General features: G+C 38.4%; 1 protein-coding gene across 3 annotated transcripts in view; it reads right to left on the bottom strand.

The window, feature by feature from the left end:
* BMPR1B (bone morphogenetic protein receptor, type IB) overlaps window positions 1-16298 on the bottom strand; it is a 193364-nt gene that overhangs the window by 15584 nt on the left and 161482 nt on the right. For all 3 annotated transcript variants that reach the window (XM_012647175.1, XM_012647176.1, XM_012647178.1), the window contains 5 exons: window positions 16047-16149; window positions 10169-10265; window positions 8963-9095; window positions 1850-2042; window positions 774-1071 (listed from right to left, as the gene is read on the bottom strand). In XM_012647175.1, coding sequence (XP_012502629.1) covers window positions 774-1071; window positions 1850-2042; window positions 8963-9095; window positions 10169-10265; window positions 16047-16149 — 824 coding nt within the window. The remainder of the gene's footprint in view (window positions 1-773; window positions 1072-1849; window positions 2043-8962; window positions 9096-10168; window positions 10266-16046; window positions 16150-16298) is intronic.

Here is a 16298-nt window from a genome sequence, read left to right as displayed (position 1 = left end):
AAAAAAAAAAAGGCAGTTATATGATGATCCCTCTACGGCAGTGGTTTACAAACTCATTTTGTTTTCAAAACAGAGGAGCCGTTTCTTATAATTAAATCATCTTTGAGATAAAAGGACCCGTTCTGATTAAAGCAAGGGTGAGCAAAATAGAGTCCCAACTACGGGACATGTCCCCTCCCCACCGTTCTGAAGCTACTGACGTAACCCCAAGAACCCCCGGGGTCTGGAAACCACTGTTTTACAACATGCTTTGGTGTCTATCTAGGTGTTATATTCACTGTTTAAGCTACAGGATAGCAGTGCTGAATAATAGCTGTGTTTTGTTTATTAGCTTTTAACATTTCTCATAAAACATTTATTATGCAAGTTATCTTTCCTGTGCCACATAAAAAGCATTGCCTTTACCCCTACGTAATCCGTAGATTGTTCCTGAAACTTTTTCCTACTTTCAAATGCCATGCAGAATTCTGACCACATATTCCCAGCATCAGCTACCCGCTTTCCATGTAGCTTCATGACAGCTGCAAATATACCGCGAACAGTTTCTAAGCTACATCACTGATGAGCACAGAAGCAACAGGACTGACCCGAACGTGCTGTGTTAATAAAACACGTGGTATATATTTTTTTCCCCTCTCCAAACAAAAGTCCAAATTAATGAAATCCCTCTTCTGCTAAATTTCCTAGAAGCGCCGAGCTACAAAAAAATGCATAATCTATAAAAAGTGATAAAAAGAATCGTAAAAAGCAGACTCATTCTCTTTACTACTAACCTAATAAATTTAACAGCCAGGCCCAGGTCGGCTATGCAGCAAGTTCCATTCTTCTTCACCAGGATGTTCTTGCTTTTCAGATCTCGATGGGCAATGGCCGGTTTGCCTTGAGTACTGAAGATTTCGGTGTGCAGGTGACATAAGCCACTGACGGAAGAGTAGGCCAACTTCAGCATTGATTTAGCGTCCAGGGTGGTGGACTTCAGATAATCATAAAGGGAACCATTTTCGTGGTAGTCTGTGATCAGGTACAGCTGGGTCCAGGACCCTGTCCCTTTGATATCTGCAGCAATGAAGCCTAAAAGGAAACCAGACAGAAAGGTTTGGCGGCGTTTTCTGAAAAGTATCAGGAACAATTCATATTCTCAAAAAACCATTCTTTCTCATGGGTATCTTTTGTTTAGCATTTTATTCAATTTTCTGATTCTGCCTCTGATCGTCTTAAATGACTAATGCCGATCAGAGGCAATCAAAATTGTAGGGGTAGAGAAAGATTAAGAACGTGTACCTGAAAATACGCTCCCTTTCTGATCAGTAGGTGATGTCTACATTATTTTACGGTATTACAGCTACATATAAGACACTATTTACAAAACAGGGTCTTAAGGCATACACCCCACACTCTTACTCTCTTTCTACTTGAATGATTGAGACAGATCGTTTCTAAATTGAGAAAATAAAAAGTAAACCGATCGCCAACATAAACTCTTGATAGAAATAAATCCTGCAGATGAAATTCCTTTAACTATTCACAACGCTGAAACGAAAATACACTCCTTCAAATCCCTAAGAAACCCTAAAAAATTCTGCTATTACATTTGCATTTCCTGTTTCTTAAGCAAAAACGTTTGAGAGTTTTCCATTTCCAGCCCAACATGCATTCGCATTAGGGCCTTAGTCATTCCTCCTGTGAGGTCTCCCATTAGAGGCCTAGGACGTTCTTGGGCCCATGCCAGGAAGAAAACGTCCATACATTTCATAACGGGTCTAGACAGATGAGTTAATATGCAGATGTTAACAGAAAGACGGGAGAAAGCTGGGAAACCCTGAACGTTGCAATGCAGACTTTTACTCACCCAAGATGTTTTCGTGCCTCATCAACACCGTCTGATATATTTCTGTCTCTCGGAACCAGCTGGCTTCCTCTGTGGTGAAGAAGACTTTCACAGCTACCTTTTCGCCACGCCACTTTCCCATCCAAACTTCCCCATAGCGACCTTTTCCAATCTGTTTCACCATCTGAATCTGCTTAGCTATAGTCCTCTGGACCTGTGAAATCCCAAAACACACTGTTAGTGTATTCACAGCACTACAGATTTGTTTCATTTTTTTTTCCTACGCAGAAGAAACAATTACTACATGTAGAATATATTTAGCCTGCACTTTTCTTTATACAGAGACGTTATTTGTATTTATTTATTAATCTGTTCTGTGCCCTTTTAAACGTATTTAAGATCAATTGCGGATGCCGAATGTTCAAAATATTGCTTCCAAGTTACTAAATATTTCATTCTATCAATTATAATTTTCATAGAGAGAAAACCTGAATGGGTTCACAGAAATTGGCAGAACGCTTTCCACTTTCACCACTATAATGAGATACGAGATGCTCGGAGGGGACTCTTGCCACCATAAACCTAATTGTGTATAAAATACAACAAAACAAAACTGAAATGCATTGTCAGGCACACAAGGAAGTAAAGGAAATCTCCAAACAGGGAAGGAGGGAGGAAGAGAGGGAAGAAAGGAGTTGAGACCAAAGCAAAGAACAAGCGGTATTAAGCATCTACAAGAAGCCAGGTTGCTGTCTGAGCAAGGAAAAATACCAACATTGGGATCCAGAGTCTTTGACCCCTTTAAAATTAGAGGAACTGACTCCAGGGCGTCAGCATCCAGCTGGGACCATCAAATGGTACTAAATTCGCGCTAGGTTGTAGCACACATTGGCTCCCAAATACAACCCCTCTCTTGAGGAAATCATTTGCGGAATTCATTTCGTTCTATGACTACAGTGGGCTAACAGTACTTTGAAGGAATTTTTGTCACTATGAGTTGATCATGGATAAAATATTTAATATAAGAAATAAACTGTAATACACTGGCAGCCTCACAAGAAAATAAAGAAAATCTCTAAGAGGCGGGGGGTGGGGGATAGGAGAAAAAGGAACAAAGAGAAGAAAATGTAGGGAGAAAAGGGGAAGAGTGAGAGAAGATACCGCAGAATAAATTCCTTAAAATGAAAAGAAACAGGCAACATAAATGAGAGTCAACAGAAACAACCCCAACAAACTTAACCACTTCGGGTTACGTATTGGAAGTTCAGATATAGAAGGTCAAGTAACTACGCAGCAAATGTGTAAAGAAAATAGAAGATGGAATGGAAAATAAGCAACAAAAGATTATTGCAAACTACACTTTTGAAGAGCAACAGTTAATTGTTACATGCAAAAATGCAAAATGGAAAGGCGAAACAGTAGATGGGAGAGAAAAGGTAATGAGTTAACAAGAGAAAGTAGCAAACGGGAGAGGAAGTTTTTTTACCAAGCTCTAAAAGAGCTCTGAAGACACAAAGTGTGTGGTAGAGACAAAGAGAAAGAAAATACGAGTTAAGTGGCATCAAGGTTAAATGTCTCCTTATCCATGATCTTCATCCCACCTGCACTTAAAATATTCTTAATATTTTAATATAACCATTGAATTCTGAAAACAATAGTCATAAGACTGAAAGAGCTAAGTATCTATTATAATTTAGATAATTTAGATAATTTAGAACACATACATAAAGAATCGATCAAAGAACTTCCATAAGATCTGATCAGAAAACTGGGATGTACTTTTTGTAGAGATATGCTTTACATCAAGTAAAAACTTAAAAGCGTTTCTTTTTGTGTTCCTAAGGCCCCTGCCATGACACTGGGCCAACCCGGATAATCCAGAATGATCTCCAAATCTCATGGGTAGCTGATCAGCAACCTTAATTCCCCTTTGCCACGTAACGTAACAGACCCTAGGGACTAGGATATAGACATTTCCAGAGGGCACTTTCTGCCTATCACAGATGTCTGTGAACTAGGATGGGTTCTGTTTTTCAGCAATGGATGACTTTATCAATTAAAGAGGCAACGCTATTCAGTGCCGGAATCGTTACAGGCACCAATGTCAGATTGAAAGCTTTTGGGAAAAAGACAGTCATTTTTTTTCTAAGAGGATTCAAGAGGAAAAGAATTGCTGATAATGCCAGGAAGCCAGGGAAGCCCGATGAAATAAGCAAGGCCACATGTGTGCGAGGTGTCGTTCAGCACCCTGGACCTCCATTCCCAAACGAGGAAAACACAAGCGTCAAGAGCACCAAGCGGTTGCAAGTCAAACACACAAATAGTTAAATTGCTCACTGGAGTGGACAATGCCCACATTTATTAAAGAAATTCTATATTTTCTTTGCAGATGTTACAAAGCGTTGTTCTTGTAAGTCCAGGTGATATTTCCTAACGTAAACGGTTTTGCATCTGCTTCTTTTCTAATGATAATATATCTCATAATTCAATAAAAGGACTGATAATTGGCAAGGCTCGATAGAACAGGAAAAATTTATCACAAAGATAAAAAGCGTTGTTACTAGGGAGTGAGATGGCTGAACAGAAACCTCCGGCGATCGTCCCTCCGAACGACCACCAATTTCAACAACTATCCACGCAAGCAAGCACCTTCGGGAGAACCAAAAATCAGGTGAGTGATCCTACCACCTAGTTTTAACACTAAATCAAAGAAAGAGGCCCTGAGGAGAGCAGAAGAGACAATCTTGCATGGCCTATAGCAGCACCCCTCCCCCAGCCCCCCCTGGGCCAGAAGGAAACACATTGCCCTGAAGGGAAGGACCCAGTCCTGGCAGGATCCACCACCTGCTGACTAAAGAGCCCTTGGGCTCTGCATAGACATCAGGGGTAGCCAGGCAGCAGTCACCATGGGCTTTGGGTGAGACTGGGCTGGTTTCAGGTGTGACCTGGTGCTGGTGACCATGATGGAGTGCCCACACCACTCTTCTCCCAACCCCACCAGCCCAGCATGGAGTGTGAGAAAAGAGAGTGAGAGACTGTGTCTGGTAACCCAGGGAATTCTCCTGTGTCTTACCCAAGTCCACCAAGGTGGTACCACCAGGAGTCTCCCAGAGTCACCACATTACGAGGCCTGAGGCATCCTCAGTGCTAATATGGCCACAGTGACCAAAGACTCAGATCACAATACTCAATTCCCTTTGACTATCTGGAAAGCCTTCTCAAGAAGGATGGGGTCAAACAAGTTCAGACTGCAAAGATTAAAATTAATACCTAACTCTTCAATGCCCAGACATCAATGAACATCCACAAGCATCAAGAACATACAGGAATATATGACCTCACCAAATGGACTAAATAAGGTACCAATGACCGATTATGGAATGATGGAGTTACATGACCTTTCAGACAAAGAATTCCAAATACTAATAGCTGTCCTGAAGAAGCTCAATGAACTCCAAGATGACACACAGAAAGAATTCAGAAGGTTATCAGAGAAATTTAATAAAGAAATCAAAATTCAAAAAAACAATCAAGCATAAATTTTGGAGCTGAAGAATTTAACTGACAAACTGAAAAATGCATTAGAGTCTCTTACTGACAGAATTGACCAAGCAAAAGAAAGAATTATCACGCCTGTAATCCTAGCTCTCTGGGAGGCTGAGGTGGGCGGATTGTTTGAGCTTAGGAGTTCGAGACCAGCCTGAGCAAGAGCGAGACCCCATCTCTACTAAAAATAGAAAGAAATTAATCGGACAACTAAAAATATATACAAAAAATTAGCTAGGCATGGTGGCGCATGCCTGTAGTCCCAGCTACTCGGGAGGCTGAGGCAGGAGGATCGCTTGAGCCCAGGAGTTTGAGGTTGTTGTGAGCTAGGCTGACGCCACGGCACTCTAGCCCGGGCAAAAGAGTGAGACTCTGTCTCAAAAAAAAAAAAAAAAAAAAAGAAAGAATTAGTGAGCTTGAAGACAGGCTATTTGAAAATTCAGTCACAAGATAAAAAAGAGTAACTAGAAAATAGTCTCAAAAGGGCAAATCTAAGAGTTATTGGCCTTAAAGAGGAGGTAGAGAGAGACTGGGGTAGAAAGTTTATTCAAAGAAATAATAACAGAGAACTTTCAAAACCCAGAGAAAGATATCAATATTTACGTATAAGAAGGTCACACAACACCAAGTAGATTTAACCCAAACAAGACTACCTCAAGGCATTTAATAATCAAGCTCCAAAGGTCACAGATAAAGAAAAGGTCATCAGGGAAGCAAGAGAAAAATAAGATATAAAGGAGCTCCAATACATCTGGGCAGCACACTTCTCAGTGGAAACCTTACAGGTCAGGAGAGCATGGCATGGCATATTCAACATGCTGAAGGAAAAAAACCTTAACCCTAGAATATTATATCCTGCAAAAATATCCTTCAGACATAAAGGAGAGGCCAGGCACGGTGCCTCATGCCTGTAATCCTAGCACTTTGGGAGGCCGAGGCAGGAAGATTGCTTGAGGCTAGGAGTTCAAGACCAGCCTGAGCAAGAGCAAGACCCTGTCTCTGCAAAAAGAATAGAAAAATCAGCCAGGCGTGGTGGCACACACCCATAGTCCCAGCTACTCGGGAGGCTGAGGCAGGGAATTGCTTTAGCCCAGGAGTTTGAGGTTGCGGTTAGCTACAATGACACCACTGAGACCCTGAAACTACTAAAAGAAAACATTGGGGAAATGTTTCAGGACATTGGTCTGGGCAATAATGCAACACTTGCAAACTACCCATCTGACAAGGAATTAATAACTAGAATATATAAGGAGCTCCACAGGAAAAAGTCAAATGATCCGATTAAAACATGGGCAAAGTATCTGAACGGACATTTCTCAAAAGAAGACAGACAACTGGCCATTAGGTATATGAAAAAATGCTCAATGCCATTAGTCATCAGAGAAATGCAAATCAATGCTACAATGAGATTTCTCACTCCACTTAAAATGGCTTTTATCCAAAAGACAGGTAATAATGAATGCTGGCGAGGATGTTGAAAAAGGGGAACTCTCGTACACTGTTCATGGGAATGCAAATTAGTGTAACCACTATGGAGAATAGCATGGAGGTTCCTCAAAAACTAAAAATAGAAGAATCATATGAGCCGGCAATCCCACTGCTGGGTATATATCCCAAGGAAGGGAAATCAGTATATCAAAAAGTTATCTACACTCCCATGTTTACTGCAGCACTATTCACAATAGACAAGATTTGGAATCAACCTAAGTGGCCATCCATGGATGAACGGACAAAGAAATTGGTACATATAAACAATGGAATATTATATAGCCGCAGAAAAGAATGAAATCCTGCCATTTGCAACCACATGGATGGAACTGGAGAACATTATGTTAAGTGAAATAAGTCAAGCACAGAGAGACAAATCTCACATGTTCTCCCTCATACGTGGGGGCTAAATATTAAAAACAATTGATCTCATGGAGACAGAGAGGAGAATGATAATTACCAGAGGGTGGGAAGGGCAGCAGGGAGAGGGAGATAAAATGGGGATGGTTGATGGGTACACAAATATAGTTAGATAATTAGTCAGAATGAACAATATATGACAGCATAACAAAGAAGTTAGGGTATACTTTAAAATAACTAAAAGAGCAGAAATGTAACGTTCCTAACACAAAGAAATGATAAATGCCTGAGGTGACAGCTACCCCAATTACTCTGACTTGATTAATTCACACTGTATGCCTAGATCAAAATATCGCATGCACTCTATAAACGTATACAATTATTATGTACCCATAATAATTAAAAATTTAAAAAAAACGGCTGGTACTAACTAGCCCAGAAAAAATATTAAATTTTATTCAGAAATTTAAAATAGACTTGCATCATGATATTTATTCCATCTAAGGACCTAAAAATATAACTTGAAACTTTTTAAAACTGATTTATTTTATTTTTTATTTGATTTGGTAAACGTTTCTGGTCTTATACCTAAACAACTTTCATTCTATATTACATTCTTAGATATCAATTTGTAAACGTTTGATTGCATAAATGCCTGTAAAATATAATCACTATATCTGTAATTCCCCAAAGAGAATTATTTCATGTATCTGGGAACAACTGAATATGTAAGGATTTACAAGGAATTATCACTATTCCGAGATTGTCATCTCATCCAGTGATTAGATATTTGATAGTCTCTAAAGTTTAAGTTCACGTATGGACACTAGAAAACACGGAGCTGTAAATAACGCTCTGTACTCTCTACTATATCCCTGAATTAGCAACACACATACACACGCCCAACCCTCTATGCACAAATATACGGATTAAAACACTTTGCTTAATAAGGTTAAACTAATACTACATATGGGAAAGACTTTTTGGAAAAGATTCCTCACTTAAGAAGCTTCAAAGGTATCAAGTAAACAAGATAGCCAAAGTCAGAACCAGACCACAAGGATTAGGAAAATCAATCTTAAGAGTTTATTAAGAAAAATATTTCTCATTAATTTTCATATTTCTCAAAAGTATAAAAATATTTCTAAGTAATTAATCGTTTCCATCCCAAATCACAATCTTTCTACATGGCCCATAAAAGACTCAAACACTTTTCTCATTAAAGCAAGAACCTTGGATTTGACATATATTCTCTTCAATATTGACGGTGCTGACCATCAGACAATTAAACCTCTCCCGAATGGAAAAGCCAGGACTTCGCCCTGAAACATAAACCCTGCAGCTGAAACACAGCCTTCTTCCTTTGTGGAAGCACTCAGATCCCAGTTGCTTGTAATACTTTTTGCCTTCAAAAGCCAGGCCAAAGTGCACTCATGCTATCCTGATGGAAACAGAGGGAAGATGGCCCCGTGTTTAATGTTTTCTAATCTGCTCTTTATCGGAACGTCGGAGGGTCTGGATTGTGACCATATACCGACATTAAAAAACAATCACCTTACCCTCAATATGTCAAAATGTCATCGGGAAGCCCTGCATCTGACATCTGATGTCCAGCCCCACTGCACAGAGCTTTCTCCTTGTCCACCGCCCGGTCTGTTTCAGTAAAACGAAACCCTGTACTTATTGACATTTCCTCTCAGAACACATTTCCTTTAAATTCACGGTGTGTTCTTCTCCTACCAGCAGAGGGAGGCCTGATCCGCTTCCCGAGCTTTGCGACTGCTCAATTAGGTCTCGCAGGGATTCTCCGGGAGGAATGTCAGCCTGTTGCAACCCCAAGCTGTACCGCGGTCTGGTTTCTTGTCTCTTATACCTCAAGAAGGATAGATGAAGATAATTTAAGAAATGCAATGATAGGAGTAAAACATTGCAGCTGAAACAATAATCACAACAGAATTTATTTTAGCACATAAATACAACACGAGATTAAATGCTTCGTATTTGTTGCCCTTAGTTATGGCTTCCAAAATACGAATAATTATTATTTTGCTAACCTCTTTTTTTTTTTTTTTAAATAAACTCTACATGTTTAGTCTCGACCATCTACAACTTTTCTTCTCATTTGCTTTCGATTGCATATATCCAAGCAGGCTACATTCTGTTGGTGGTTCTAAACAGCTCCAATATTCATTCCCTAAAATCTTTTTATGAGGTCCCTAGTTAATGAAAGCTGCAAATTTTTGGTTTACAAAAACATTATAGCTAACTCTCTCATATAAGGTAATGTATAAAGCAAAAACAGATAAATAAAATTAAACTTCACAAACTTTGTTAATAACTACTATGTCTTCAATTAGAAATGAATTTATCTGAATCAACTAATCCATTCATTTACAAAGTATCACAAATGAGTATTCAATTATTCAAAAGGCAAATGATATAAAGGTCCTTGATATTTCTCAAAAAGAAAATAAGTTTTTAGGCGACAATTTGTAACTACCATACTTAACTTTAATAACTGAACGTGCTTTAATAATTAATCTATAAATTGTAATTAAAATATTTTAATACTAAGAGGAATTTTTTAGCTCAGGAAATAAGGAGTTACTGGGGCCACTTTTAGTTCAAGATGCCACTTCCTCTACTTAGAATCCAACCTAAGTAGCAGCGAGGCCCTGAATTTCCCAACTAACCTAGTTTCCCTAGGGATGAAATATTTATCTGGGTAGTTACGATGTCCGAAGCAGAAATGAGATAGGTATCTATGTATAACTTCATTAGGACAAATATTTATCAGCAGTAACAGGTATTTTCAGTTAAATATAAAGATCTAAGTAGGTCAAAGAAAGCTGCGGTGAAAAGCATCTACAGGAAAAAGTGGTAGAATATTAATATAAGGAAGATACTAACAACTCAAAATTCTACATCGACATGCTGGAAACTTACCTGAAGTAACAGAATAAAATGAGGAGGACCAAGAGCAAACTACAGACAGTCACAGATATAAGTAAAGCCTTGTGGTGTATAGGTCCGTCGACAAAATCTGAAATGCAAAAGAAAGAGAGCCGTTAACAGGAAGGATATTTTCACTTAAAAATGAGGAAGCTATTCTTTCCTTGAAGTACTTGCTAAGCATCCGTGCAAGATATGAAAGACCCTTTCAACATGTCAAGTGATCGTAAAAAAAATACATATATACTCAAAATTAAATAAGCTTGACCAGAATGAATCATGACTCATCTAGGCCCTTATTTCAAAAGCACACATTTCTTCCCCTCTGAAAGGTACAGGTTTGACACAGGATAAAACCGCAGAAAGAACATGAACACAGGTAAATGGATGTGTGCGCCTAAAATCTAAGCAAGTAGTTAATCTTTATTCCGGATCCATCTGATGGGTTCACAGACTCTCTTCATGTGGTCGTGAATTTGAATAAAAAGTGAATCTATAAATCATTGTACATAAAACACAAAATCATCTTATGATGAATATAAAAGGACTACTCAAATGTCGCCAAATATAGAATGTATGGGTGTGCGTCACTTTAAACAAAGGTGTCCTTCAAAAACACATAGCTTCATTTTTTATAATGGAATCAAATTTTAAAAGAATGCCTATGTTCTAGCCAAAGAATGTGTTTTTTATAGAACAAATTATTAAACGTTATTTTGTTTGAACTCGAGTTCTTGAGAAACCAGATTTACTTGGAGCATGATTTCTCAAACATTATGTAAATAAGAATGACTTAGCTTTATACAAATGCATTTTACTGACTTTAATCCTAGAGATTTTTATTCAAAGTATTTTATTTTTTAATCATCATCCCAGGTGATTTTTATGCAGGTGGTCGCTGGTCCCAGCGATATTTTGAGAAAACTGACTTAAAACCAGGTGCACTTATATGGTAATAGAATTAGGCACTGTTCTTATCAAGGGTACCATGCACCTTTGAGAGAGTGATTACCATTATTTAATTTTAAAAGTAGTATTGTGATTTCTGACTTCGGTTACTATGGACAAGAGGCTTTCCAACTATGCAGTATACCTCTAACTATATGGCCACCTGAATATTTTAGCTGGAGACCTTATCCCACCCAATGTAACTTCTTTCATTCAAAAGTATTATACGTTCCAAGAAGAAAAATTGAAAAGAACAAACTAACTAAAGTAAGATAAACAAAATCACTACTTCCTCATTACTCAGGAAAAATTACTGCTAACAGTTTAGCATACGGCACTGCAGTATAATTTCAATGAATAAAAGAAGTTCATGACCAAATATTTCACAAAAAGGCATCATTATATTGCCTTACAACCAGATTGTTTTCCTTTATAAATTAAATGTGAATATTTCCATGCACAAAAAAATTTTGTAACATGATTTTTAGTTGATTTTTAACTTTTTAAAAAATTACTTATCCTTTCAATGGACACATAATCATTTTACATATTTATGGGGTACATAGTGATATTTTGATATATATGATGTATACTGATCAGATCAGAGCATTAAATAATTAGCATATCCATCATCTCAAACATTTATCATTTCTTTGTGTTGGGAACACTCAAGGTCCTCCTTCTAGCTATTTGAAATTACATATTATGGCAACATGATTTTTAAAAACTAGGTTGTATTATATGTAGAGACATCCTAATTAGAAAGCCATACATCTGTTGTCATAGATTTAGGAGATTTCAAAGATTCTGCTGTAAGACTTCTTTGCTTTAATATGTAAAATTCTGTAATGAACACTCTTACACATACATCTTTGCACATGTCAATGATTAGTTCCTTCATGAAGATTTCTAGAAGTAGAATTATTAGTTCAAAGGACATATATTTTAAGTGTTTCCATATATACCATCAAATATCCTTTAAAAAGATTGCAACGGTTTCTATTTTACCATTGATGTGAACATATATTTTAATTATTTTGAAATAATTTCAGCCTTAGAGAAAAACTGTAAGAAAAAAGAACTCCAGTAAGTCCTTCACCCAGATTTCTCATTGTTAACATTTTATATTATAATTCTGTTGCTCTCTTAGTGTTTATTTCTCTCATTCTCTCTAATACGTAAATATGTATACATTTGCATCTTTTAATTATTTGGGTGTCTGTATTATTTTTGGATCATTTAAACTTGCAGACATAATGCCCCTATCCACTGATAAATACTTCAGTGTACACTCTACAATTTTCAAAATCAGGATATTGACATGAACACATAAATCAAAAATAAACGTTACTTTAAAATATTTCAGAGACAGTTTAGATTATACATTAATATATAATACATAGTATATTTAACGTTACAAACTACAACTCACAAGTACAAATCTCTTGTCCAAATCTCATGATGGTCAATGCCATGATTTACTCATCAGTCTAAAATATATATGTTTAACAGCTATTTATGATCCATACATACTACTTGTAAAATACTAATGAAAGCAACCTACATCTGAGAAGACTAAATGAAAGACCACTAAAGACAAGAAGTTTTATATTAATAAATTCAGGAATGTTGCCAATGGTCCAGGAAAAAAGAGTTCAGGAACTTGAACCACTACAGTACCTGTCCAAAAAAGCCATTCAGGTTTACGGCCATACCACCCCGAATGCGCCCAATCTTGTCTGATCTCAAAAAGCCATTCAGGCTTTGAGACAAACAAATCATACCTAGTTAGCACATTCACTGTCTGAAACGTGTCGCTTAGTAAATCTGGGAATGTAATTTATAAGCTCTTAAAATTAATCAGGCTAAAATTTTACGCAATGAATTGTCTTAGCAAATTTTTTTCTCCATTCCACCATGCAGCGTTAACAGCAGATCCAAGATGTCGCACTACCTCCGCCAGGGAAAGCACATTCATGACGTTGCCGTGCGTATCAGGCATAGGACTATCATAGCATGTAAAGTTATGTAAGGCATGTAAAGTGTCATAGCACATACCTGTAAAGACTGCTGCTGGCAACTTAGCTTGAAATGTATTTCCTATTTTATAGATAACAGAAGTCTGATTTTGCAGAAATCCAAAGAAAATGCTAGATACTCAAAACTAACCATATAATCCACAGCATGCTACAAATATATGAACACAGAATACTTTTCCAGTCCAGTGATGTAATTTTACTAAAGCTCTCGGCTTCACTGCCCACGTAAATGCGAGACACAGAACTCACCCTGAGCTGCAAGAACACCGTTTATTACTTATCTTATTTCTGATGTATGAGAGCAGTGAGCCCAGAAGGATCTATGGGACTCTTTCCTTGCCATCAAGCCCTGTATTTAAGGCTTGCGTTACCTTCCCGTTTTGCTTTCCTTTGCCCCATAACCCTGTCCCCTGCAGCCTCGTCTACTGCCTGCTTGTCTTCCCTCATGCATGGGTGATCCTTATCGATACACCTTTTGTTTCTGCCGGTCACGCTGGCCATGTTTTAATCTGCCATCACCTGTGCTCAGAGCATTAACAATGTAAACGTCCGAGTCACTGCCAGCGTCTCAGAAAGTGAACGCTTCCAGATACCCATCGGGGAAAGAGGAGAGCCTGCAGCTCTCTCCAGGGTGGCAGATTTCTACCCTGTGCTGCGACTCCAGCTGCCCGGGGAAGTGGAAGCAAGGACTGCCCAGGGAAGTCCGGTTCGCCCTGAGAGCAAGCACGAATCGCCAGTGGTAATGACAGAACCGCATTCTGTCGCTGCTGTCTCCTCGCTAATAATTAAGTGGTTTGCAGCTGCTTAAAATGCTAGGACTGTTCTTATAAGGCTAGCAGATGGTTCGCAATGATGATAAAAAATGAAAGAAAAAAAATCATATACCTAGAAAAAATTTTGCAAATAACCACTGATGTCTGGCAAACATATATAGCACACGTCCAGCAAAAATACCGTGCACGTGTGTAGAGGGAGGCAAAAGAAAAGAAAGGCAGCAGCTCTATGGTATAAAGGTGGTGCTCTCAGACCAGAGCCTGCAGTGACTTTTCCTGAACCCCAAAAAGGTGAGGTGGAATGTGCAAAGACCTTGCCTAGGCCCGACCTGGGATCCTCGGGGTTCAAAGCAGTGAACCCTAATGCCACCAAAGCCAGTCACTCACACGATGCTCAGGAGAATCCGCCGGCCGCCCCTGCATCCCCAGCCCACAGCGCCCTGGATCGAGGCCTTGTCCTCCCACGGTTCCTCCCCTTCTTTTCTAAGCTGTTTCACTCCGTCCTCTAGGGACTCAGTCCACTGTTTCTGTAAGGGCCCGTATCTCAGTCTCCTCGGACAGTGCGCCCTCGCCTTGCTAGTCCTAGCTGGAATCTGGTTCCATCTCGCTTAGGTATGAGATTTTTCTCCAACTAGACACGCTGTTTCATACTCCTATATTTTGCAAAGACTTCTCAAATATTACAAAGCAGACCTCTGCACTTAACTACTGCCTCTGTTTACGGTCACCGCTACTTTTAGACTGTGCAAACTTAGGAAAGTTAATAAGCCTTTCTGTCCTGCATTTTCCTCATATTTAAAGTGGAAACAACAATCCTAAGTACCTCTTAGGGCTCTTGTGAGGCTAAAATCGATTAATTTATGTAGTACTTAACACACTGCTAGGCGAATGTTAACCATTTTAATTTTTAAATTTTTATCTACTTGGCCTATTCTGTCCTTATCCACTCAGCAAACTCCTGTTCATCCTTAAAAAGTCTTGTTCAGGTATCACTTCTATAAAGCAATTGTGACATCCTCCCATCCCAGACATAGGTAGCTATTGACTCTTTTGTGTCCTTAATACGCTATATAACTTAACTCTACTACTGAGATACTCCTGACCAAATGTAATTTTAGTTATTTATATGCTTTTCTCTTATACCCTAGTCTACACTTTCGGGAAGAAGAATTTTCTTCATCCATTTCTATATCCCTAACACCTAGCATGTTGCCTGGCAAAAAAAATAAACAAAAACAAAAAAAAAAACCTTCCTGTAAGGTTTTGATGTGAGTTATTATGAACCAATCTTTTATAGCTTTCTAGACTACTATAGAAAAAAATGTTGTACAATGTTATCCACGTCATGAAATTCCATTACATTTTGTTGGAAAGAGTTTCTCTTCTCAAGAAATAAAATCAATCATGAGGGATCATTCTAAATCACTTAAATAAGTCTTAAGATTTAAAACCCTGCAACAATTACAAATCATTTATCTTGTGGTGAGAGCAATGAGGAGAAAGGAAACATGGGAGCCGTTCCTAACGAAACGTCTCTTGGGATGCAATATTTTTTTTAAACGAGCAACTCTTAAATGTATAAGTTTTGAAATCAAAACGTGTAGACATCCTTCCCATTTTATCAATATATTGATATACGATTTGACTAAAAACTAGTTACTCTAGCATAAATAAAAGGAAATGCCATACAGCACATAATCTTTGATTTATGGTCTTTAAGGTCTTTATTATCAAAATAAATGTAGCCAAATGATAGTTTTTAAGTGAAAATGCAACTGCTGAATAACTTTTAGGGGTAAACATAGAGCTCCATCTCCCTACTCTATCCTCCTGCAACACACATACCCTAGGCACTGTAGCTTTCTGAATGGAAATGGGGAGAAGTTAAAGTAATAAAAAATCCCAAGAGTGAAGCCACATACAACTATTTTCCCAAGAACCACTTGCTCATGTCTTTAAATGACAGCTTCGTTATGTCATCTTGCCTCAGTTCTCTGCTCCTGGATTGGAAAATGGTGCAGGTAGACACATTTGGAAAAGAGCTAGCAATTCTATAGTTGTTATTTTCCTTATGCCTACATCTTTTCCAGCCCAGAGCCTTGCTCACCTTACCTCTGGTTTTCAGCGGAGGCAGGGTAGGGTGTAGGTCTTTATTACACTCGTTCCTTTCTGTGCAGCACTCAATTGATCTTCTTTGATGAGGAATGGGAGTGTCCTACAATGGAAACCAAACATCCGTTAGTGGGTTTCCTCTAAATTTCAAAGTCACATCATCTAAAAACTTAAGACATTATTGCTACTGAGAGAATTTACTTAAAATTCTAGTAATCTGGCCGGGCGCGGTGGCTCCCGCCTGTAATCCTA

Source organism: Propithecus coquereli, unplaced genomic scaffold (genome assembly GCF_000956105.1).
Source record: "Propithecus coquereli isolate 6110/MARCELLA unplaced genomic scaffold, Pcoq_1.0 Scaffold26, whole genome shotgun sequence".
NCBI classification, from domain to species: Eukaryota; Metazoa; Chordata; class Mammalia; order Primates; family Indriidae; genus Propithecus; species Propithecus coquereli.
Note: the sequence above shows the minus strand (reverse complement) of the source record. Positions and strands in the feature narration are given on the sequence as shown.